General features: G+C 38.3%; 1 protein-coding gene across 1 annotated transcript; it reads right to left on the bottom strand.

Annotated features, from left to right (window-relative positions):
• Positions 1-4,002: 4,002 nt before the first annotated feature.
• LOC103981689 (CASP-like protein 2C1) lies at positions 4,003-6,127 on the bottom strand. Its single transcript, XM_009398429.3, has 3 exons — positions 5,874-6,127; positions 5,642-5,780; positions 4,003-4,430 (listed from the first exon to the last, which is right to left on the bottom strand). The coding sequence occupies exons 1-3, from the start codon at positions 6,026-6,028 to the stop codon at positions 4,161-4,163; spliced, it is 564 nt and encodes a 187-aa protein (XP_009396704.2). The 5' UTR covers positions 6,029-6,127; the 3' UTR covers positions 4,003-4,160.
• Between the last annotated feature and the right edge of the window lie 2,732 nt (positions 6,128-8,859).

Here is an 8,859-nt window from a genome sequence, read left to right as displayed (position 1 = left end):
GCTTCGAACAGATAATGGCATGGAATTTTGTGAAGGTGACTTTGAAGAATTCTGCAAAAATGAAGGAATCGTTCGGCATCGCACTGTTAGGATGACACCTCAGCAAAATGGTGTGGCAGAACGTATGAATAGAACACTCTTGGAGAGAGCGAGGTGTATGATCTCAAATGCAGGGTTGACAAAAGACTTTTGGGCAGAGGCGATTAATATGGCCTGTTACGTTGTCAACTGCGCTCCTTCTGCAGCACTTAACTTTAAAACTCCAGAGGAAGTTTGGTCAGGTACTCCTGCTGATTATTCTGATTTTAAAATTTTTGGGTGCCCAGCATACATGCATGTAAATGAAGGAAAATTAGAGCCTCGGGCTAAAAAGTGTATTTTCCTTGGGTATGCTTCTGGGGTGAAAGGATACAGATTATGGTGTCCTGATCCCAAATCCCCAAAATTTATAATCAGTAGAGATGTTACTTTTGATGAATTATCTATGCTATCTTCTAAAGAGGAATCTACTAGTTGTACAAATGATAGTGCGCAGAAGCAGGTGGAGCTTGAGATTGGTAGTTCAGATTCTTTTAAGTCGAACTCTTCTACTCAAAGAATGCCAGTAGGTGGTCCCGAGCCTATTGATGCAGATGATCCAGAGGAAGAACAATATTCCATAGCCAAGGATAGACCACGGAGAGAAATTCGACCACCACAAAGATATGCAAATTTGGTTGCATATGCTTTGTCTGTTGCAGAAGAGACGAGTGAAGTTGGTGAGCCTACTTCCTACTCAGATGCAGTTTCTTGTGATAATTCCGCTAAGTGGTTGATTGCGATGAATGAAGAAATTGAGTCTCTCCATCGGAATAGAACTTGGGATCTTGTGAAGCCGCCTTCTGGTAAGAAAATTGTTGGATGCAAATGGGTCTTCAAAAGGAAGGAAGGTATTCCAGGGGTTGAAGATGCAAGGTACAAAGCACGGTTGGTTGCAAAGGGCTATAGTCAGGTACATGGTGTTGATTTTAATGACGTATTTTCACCTGTTGTTAAACATAGCTCTATTCGTGTTTTGCTTGCTTTAGTTGCCATGTATGATTTGGAATTGGAGCAACTTGATGTCAAGACAGCTTTCTTACATGGTGAACTTGAAGAACAAATTTATATGGAGCAACCTCATGGATTTGAAGTTGATGGTAAGGAAGACCATGTTTGCTTGTTAAAGAAATCTTTGTATGGATTAAAGCAGTCTCCAAGACAGTGGTATAAGAGGTTTGATTCTTTTATGTTGGGTCATGGTTACACGAGGAGCATGTATGATAGTTGTGTTTACTTCCGGAAGTTAACTGATGGCTCTTTTGTGTATTTGTTGCTTTATGTTGATGACATGCTTATTGCAGCTAAGAATTTGTCAGAAATTCACATTTTGAAAATGCAGCTGAGTAGTGAATTTGAAATGAAAGATTTGGGAGCAGCTAAGAAAATTCTTGGCATGGAGATCAAAAGAGATCGAGGAGTTGGAAAATTATTTCTGACTCAGAAAAATTACCTCAAGAAAGTCTTGGAGAGGTTTGGCATGAAAAATGCTAAGCCGGTTAGTACTCCTCTTGCTAGCCATTTTCGGCTATCTGCTGCTCAGTCACCACAGTCAATTGAAGAGGAAGAATATATGGTGAAAGTTCCATATTCTAGTGCCATCGGCAGTATTATGTATGCAATGGTTTGTACTCGTCCAGATATTTCACAAGCAGTCAGTGTGGTTAGTAGATATATGTCTCGCCCGGGTAAAACACATTGGCAGGCTGTGAAGTGGATTCTCAGATACTTGCAAGGGACTTCAGATGCTTGTTTGGAGTTTGGAAAAAATCGTGACACTTTGGTTGGTTTCGTCGACTCTGATTATGCTGCGGATCTTGATAAACAAAGATCTTTGACAGGCTATGTATTTTGCGTTGGCGGTTGTGCAGTTAGTTGGAAAGCTTCCTTACAACCTGTCGTAGCTTTATCTACTACAGAGGCAGAATATATGGCAGTGACAGAGGCGATCAAAGAAGTTTTATGGTTAAGAGGATTGTTCAGCGAATTATGTCTGCATCAAAGTGTTACTACAATTTACTGTGATAGTCAAAGTGCTATTCATTTGACTAAAGACCAGATGTATCATGAGAGGACAAAACACATCGATGTGAAGTTTCATTTTATTTGGGATATCATTGCTGAAGGAAAAGTCCTTGTTCAGAAAATTCATACGAAGGACAATCCAGCTGATATGTTTACGAAGCCTCTTCCGGTTTACAAGTTCAAGCAGTGCTTGGACTTGGTTGGTGTTCATTGTTGGTGATTGCCCGTTGGGGCTTTTGTGAAGAAGGTGGAGCAAGTTTTGTTGGGACATGCCAAGGTGGAGATTTGTTAGTTTGGCAAGTCCCATAGTCCCACATCGGGAAAATCAGACTTGTTGTCTCGTCTTGGAACTATAAATAAGGGCCTGAGCTTTGATGTTAGATACACCACGAGAAGTACCACAGACACCACAAGAAGTACAGCAGGCATCACAAGAAAACCTGCTTATGGTTTGAAGTCTTCTTGTTTAGGAAGCTGAAGGTGTTTTATGGCCTAGGAACATTTCCTAAGGCATTTGTAAGTGTCCCTCTTTTATAGTAGTAATTTGCTCCTCTTTCTTCCGTGGATGTAGGTCAAAGTCAATTGACCGAACCACGTATATCTGGTGTTCTGGTGTTTTGTTTGTTCTTGTCGCTTTATTCTTTCCGCTTTATTATCTTGTTGTGTTGCCAAAATTATCCTTTGGTAAATATCCTGGGGCTAGCTCTAACAGATGTATCTCACAACGACCGAACCATTATAAAAATCTAGTTTATATTTCTATTTTGCACTTTACTTTAATTGCAAACTGAATTATTACTTTTACTACCTTACGAATACGCTTTCAAGTTAACATCTTTCCGAAACGATTTTTCATCGTACGAAGATTTTTGACTCGACGTGATTTTTATCCGCTGTAGTAATTCACCCCCCCTCTTAGTGTCATTCTTAATCCTAACAGTAGTGCTTAGACATAGTCTCCAAGACTATATCAGGTGATGGTAACGCTAGACTGGGTGGTGGTACCGCCCAATGTCAGTGCTGCAGGCGATGGTATCGCCCAACACAAGCAGTGATACCACCAAGACTCGAGAAACCCAAGATGAGACATTTTTTTGCTCTAATTTTGAAGTTATTTTGGGTCTATAAATACCCCAGCTATTGGAGTAACAATAATTGAACACAAAGTTGAGTTGAAAAATGGGGAAAGAATACTTGAAAAAAATTGAGAAACTCTCTTAGGATTTAGTATCACTTCTTCCTAGTATTTAAAAATTTATCTTAAAGGGAAAAGTGAGGTCTAAGAAAGAGATACTTGTAAGGGTTGTCTCCTAAACCCCTGAAAAGGAGAAAGAGTATAAAAGGATAGTTGATCTTCACCCATTGAAGGAACATCATTAGTGTATGCCAATAGCCTCGACAAAAGAGGAATTGAGAGTGGATGTAAGTCACGACGAGCGAACAACTATAAAACTTAGTTTGTATTTACTTTAAGCTCTGTACTTTCATTGCAAACTGCTTTATTTACTTATTCACTACGCTTCATGTTTTAGTTAACATCTTTCCGATACGATTTTTTATCGAAACTAAGATTTTCAACTCAAATTGATTTTTATCGTTGCACTTATTCAATCCTAATAGATTTAACATGATTCGATAACTCCCTATCTCATAACATTTTAAGTTATTCCCAGAGAGCACTCTTCAAAACATCTTGTTCTTCTTAGATATACGTTTCTATATAAGATTTAACATGATTTGATAACTCCCTAATTTTTAATGTGTCCTTAATGCACGAGTGCTAGTTCTAATATTAGGATTCGACAACATTGGATGTAGGAATCCTAATATATTTGTCAATTCCAACAAGAAATTAAATAATGAGTTATTTTACTCGAGATTTAATATTCTTGAATTAGGTAATAGAAAAAAAAGCATTTACTTAATAATGATTAAACTATGCTTCTTCATTAAACATTTAACTTAAAAGGATTCAATCCACACCAATGCATTGCATGGATGAAACCAAGTTTCAGGTACTTCACGTAGCTAAGCAAAGAGCGTCGAAGTGTAGAGAGTCAGAACGGCAGCCACCGCCACCGGGCGGCCTTGACGGAGCGGCGGCAGCGAGGGTAGAGCCTGAAGAGGTGGTGGGCGGAGACGGCGGACACGACGGCCATGGTCAGCGACGCGGCCAGGCCACATAACATGCCACCGGCCACCTGTTCGCAGAACCTGGTGTATATGTTGCACAGCTTGGACCACTGGAGGTCGTCGACGCCGAAGACCGCCACGAGCGCCGCCTGAAGCCCGGCCATCGTGGCCCCGAACGTGGCGTACGTGACTCCCTTCATTCAAAGGCCAAAAGATGCACTCATTAATGATCAATCTCACTCATCTTCGCAACCAAGAAAGAGAAATGTGAGGTGAAGGCAAGCGCGCAATGGCACACATCAATTAAAGTGGATGTGTGGTGACAACCAAAGGTGCAAAGCCCAACTCGATGGGAATTTAATGCCATTCATGATAAGGCAAACAGCATGTTGGGCAATCAATAGACCATTCCTCCAATTTAAGGCGTTGGGGCAAGCAAGATGCATGGGTGTAACATACACATGTTGCAGAATCATTAAAGAGGGCAGCTTTCGAAATAAAGCTTAGGGTGAAATGAGAGGAAAGGTAAAGCTTGAGCTTGAACAGAGATACATGTGACCGAGTACTCCTCATCCTACATGGGCTATTGATTGTGCTGATGACAAGTTAGCTTTTGGATCATGCAAAGGACAAAAGGGAAAAAGGAGACATGATGGTTATGTTATCTTGAAAGGCTATAGCTGGCATAGGTTTTAATTTTGTTGAGATATCTTGAGGATGCATAACTTATATGAAACTCTTAGCTTATCATAAAGAAAGTTATGGGAATTCTTTTTCTTAATTATTTATGAGATCGAACCAATGATTAAAAGATATCTTTTGAAGTCTATTCCTCGGGTTTTGATATAAATGATAAAGGCAGGAACCTTAAAATCTTACGATAAACCATCAAAATATTTCCTATCTGATAGATCCTAAAAGATGCCTCAAATCTGATTATATATATAATTTATCTTTTTTTTTTACATATTTTACTAATGGGATTATGATAATTAATTTATCAAAATATTATAATTCTAAAATTTATCATTAATGCTTATGTCACTCGAACCAAATTGGATGATCAAAACAAAAAAGAATTTTAGGAAAGAGCAAAATATTATATATATATATATATATATATATATATATATATATATATATATATATATATACCATTTGGACTTACTTACTGGTTAAAGGTGTATGCAACTCCATGGGAACATAGGATGAGCAAAAGGTTGATGTAGGTAGCATTTATTTCATGATGAGTGCTATTTTACTCTTATTTTCAAGATCGTGGTGGTGAAATAGTGTGGAGATGTGGTGGAAAAGAATGAGCAACTTTCGGCTGGATCTTCCGATGAATCCAATCCACTACGTCATATGTATGTGTGTAAATGGAGATGGATCGAAGTGTTTTTACCTGGTCCAAGAGGAAAAGAAACCACGCCACAGATTTGCTACCTCGACATGGATTTCTCCCGAGCAAAGCAAGCGCCATGCATCTGAAGAGCTGGAGAAGATGATACCCAGCAGTGATGGAGGTAACCAAGGTCATGGTCCTGCACCAACAGTGAGAGATGAGCCCAAACCAACCCAAGCCGAAGCGAAGCATGGAGATGTGCCAACTGAGAACAGAAGAAGAGCTCACTCACCATAGGCCATCCAAGTCCTTCGCGGTGGCTTTCTTCCTCACAAACAAGACTGTCTTTGTCTCCGTGTCTAACCCTACAAGAAGGGCTGCCGTGGCAGCCAATGCCAGCGATAGCATCCTCAGAACACCCTCAGCTTTCAGCAACCTGCTCTCCATCCTATCTCTCTCTCTCTCTCTCTCTCTCTCTCTCTCTCTCTCTCTCTCTGTGTGTACAGAGCTCACTGCTAACTCATATACACCCTTGCAAGAGTATTAGAAGCAAGTCTGCGTGCATATAGAAGATTAGGTTAGGGAGAAGGGGAGGCGATGAGAGAGAGAGAGAGAGAGACTTGTCACAATCTGGTGGTTGTGTTCGGCTGCCGATCACTTACTGCATGGATGGCTCGCAGTGATGATGTCTGGTTGACTGATGAATCAGAGTTTTGCGCACAACATTCTCGTGTGCATGAAGAAGATTCAAAATAACTCAACAGTAATTTCATACTATAAATAATTGAGAAAGTCAATTTATTATGTTTGGTCCATAAGTTAAATAGTCAAGCTTTCGAGTTATATGTAACTAATTCCGTGAGACTTATTTAACTTATAATATGAACTTCAAGCAATATAATAAAGATTTTTATCTTCTGATTTACAAAGAAATATTTTTTATGTTTAATAAAAAAATTTATTCTTTCAAAATAAAATGAGCTAATTATATATTACCCCTATATTTAGACCCTATTAATATTACAGTCTCTGTACTTAAAAAATTTATATTAGGATCCCTATAATTCTGAAAATGAAACAAATAATCGTATTTGCCCTAACATCATTAGCTACGGTGAAAAACACAACATGTGATACCACGTACTAGATCGATAAAAATCTGAAGGGCAAAAAAATAATTTCAATATCCCACGTGTTGAAAAAAAAATATATTGAAATTATATTTTTGTTCATCATTTTCCTATCGATTTAGCACGTGGTGTTAGGTGTTGTATTTTTTATCAATGCAGCTGATGATATTGGGTTATTTGTTTCACTTTTAGAACTATAGCGATCTTTTTTAAAGTAGAAAGACTCAATGCTAATAGAGTCCAAATATAAGATAATATATAATTAGCCCAAAGAAAACAGTATTATATTTATTACCTTCTAACATCTATGTCGAGTTTCGAATTCTCGTCACTTTCATTCACGATTATCTCTTTCCTCGTTGATTTCTGGGCGAATGGGCATGATTTTCGATGCGATTGTGATAAGATATTCCTCGAGGCAAAGGAGTGAACTCATGATGTGGATGTTTAGAATGCAGCATGTTGTATATTTATGAAAATAGACAATCTGACCTATAAAATTAAATGAAAATTGAGGATCTAACTTAAGAAAATAAATGAAAGTTGACTTCTTATCAGCATTGCTATCATTCTTTTAGTGGTCTTCTACATACCATTGAATGCTAAAGAGTTTAGCATAGCTTATTGAACTAATATTATAATTGACCTATTCTCTGATTGACCCAAATTAATGGAAGTATATCCATCAAACTCTTATAAGTTAATTCAATTCCTTATTCACTTTGGAGTAACATCGGGGCTTTAAGATCTCCATCATTTAAGGATCATTTTTCGTGGTAACTGACTTACTAACTCGATGTGTTTTAACTACCGATCCCAAATATTTAAATGCAAGATAATAATAATACACACATCAAACTCTCTTAAGTCAATTTAACATATAAGATTAAAGTCAGAAACCATGTCACAGATTTAACAATCAAAATTTTATATGTTTTGAAAGATACATAAAAAATCATATCAAGTCTATTCTCACCTCAGAAACCTACGTTTCGAAGAGAGGCTCTCCTCCTCTTTCAACAAGTAATCTTCATGATTAATGTCATCACCTCACAAAATCAAACCAAGAATGGCTCATCAAAGCCCACAGCATTTAAAAGTGTTGTAGGCCTCAGTTTCAACTGATGGATCCAATTCAACCACTCTATTATATTGGAAAGAGACAAATTTAATTGGTGAAAGGATCCATTGCATTTAACGAGTCTGATCTTCTTCATTTTGAGTAGTTGGAAGTCTCATTTTTCGTCCTTTTACAGATAGTTTTCATTATATATTCGACACAAATGTTAGAATCTTTTTCATGCCTATTTTCTCTTATTTCTTTCATTATTTTGAACTCCTACAGAATTCTGAGCCCCAGTATCTGAACAATTTACGATCTCTGATCCAACAATGTGATTCCTTCCCCTTCTCCACCTTTCTGTATCCAGCAGGAGCAGATTCTTGACACAGACTCAACTCTTCTCCCTCTTCCAGTTCCAAGTACATTAATCACAATCACTGCTTGAGACAGGACCACAACTGTGATGAATTGCTTGCAGAGGAAGCATGCTTTCTCACCAACCGTCGGTCTGCAAGCTTTTCTGCAACTGTGAAACATTTATCTTACACTCTTCAAGTACATGCATCGCAGCTACCGCTTGACAAAGGACCACAGAATGCCTGCAGGGGAACCATACTTGCCCAGTCTGCAACTTTGTTCGGCATCCATCTTGCACACATCAGTTTGATCATACTGACTAAAAGCTACTCAATGCTCTTTATATAGATAGCTGGCACAAAGGACAAGTGCTTGACCTCTCACCTCTCTCAGCTCCAACCAAACAGGTAACTTTATGTACTCCTAGTAGGAGTGCTTGTTCTTGATGTTCTCTTTCCAGGCTAGAGAGAAGAAAGTTAATTCACTAGCAAGAGAGTTGTAGTAGGAAGTACATCTATAGAAGAAAATGACATGAATGCAGAAGAAAGAATGTTGGATGAGGATCTCTTCACATGTCTAGGCTTCTCAGCACAATTTGTTGCTCATCCACACTGTAATAAGCAGATATTGTAATTGAGCTAATACCCATCACAATCTGAAGATCTACCCAACATGGCAGTGAAGCTGGCAAGTGCAGCATCAAAGATCAAGATCCTCATCTTTAATTT

The sequence above is a fragment of the Musa acuminata genome, chromosome BXJ3-4 (assembly GCF_036884655.1).
Source record: "Musa acuminata AAA Group cultivar baxijiao chromosome BXJ3-4, Cavendish_Baxijiao_AAA, whole genome shotgun sequence".
Taxonomy (NCBI): Eukaryota; Viridiplantae; Streptophyta; class Magnoliopsida; order Zingiberales; family Musaceae; genus Musa; species Musa acuminata.
This window is presented reverse-complemented; position numbering and strand designations above follow the sequence as displayed.

Excerpts from the sequence above, each read along its gene's own strand:
- LOC103981689 (XM_009398429.3), bottom strand. The coding sequence starts at position 6,028 with ATGGAGAGCAGGTTGCTGAAAGCTGAGGGTGTTCTGAGGATGCTATCG. Across the intron at positions 5,781-5,873 it reads AAGGACTTGGATGGCCTATG|GACCATGACCTTGGTTACCT; the intron begins GTGAGTGAGCTC and ends CTGTTGGTGCAG. Across the intron at positions 4,431-5,641 it reads TTCTTTTCCTCTTGGACCAG|GGAGTCACGTACGCCACGTT; the intron begins GTAAAAACACTT and ends CTTTGAATGAAG.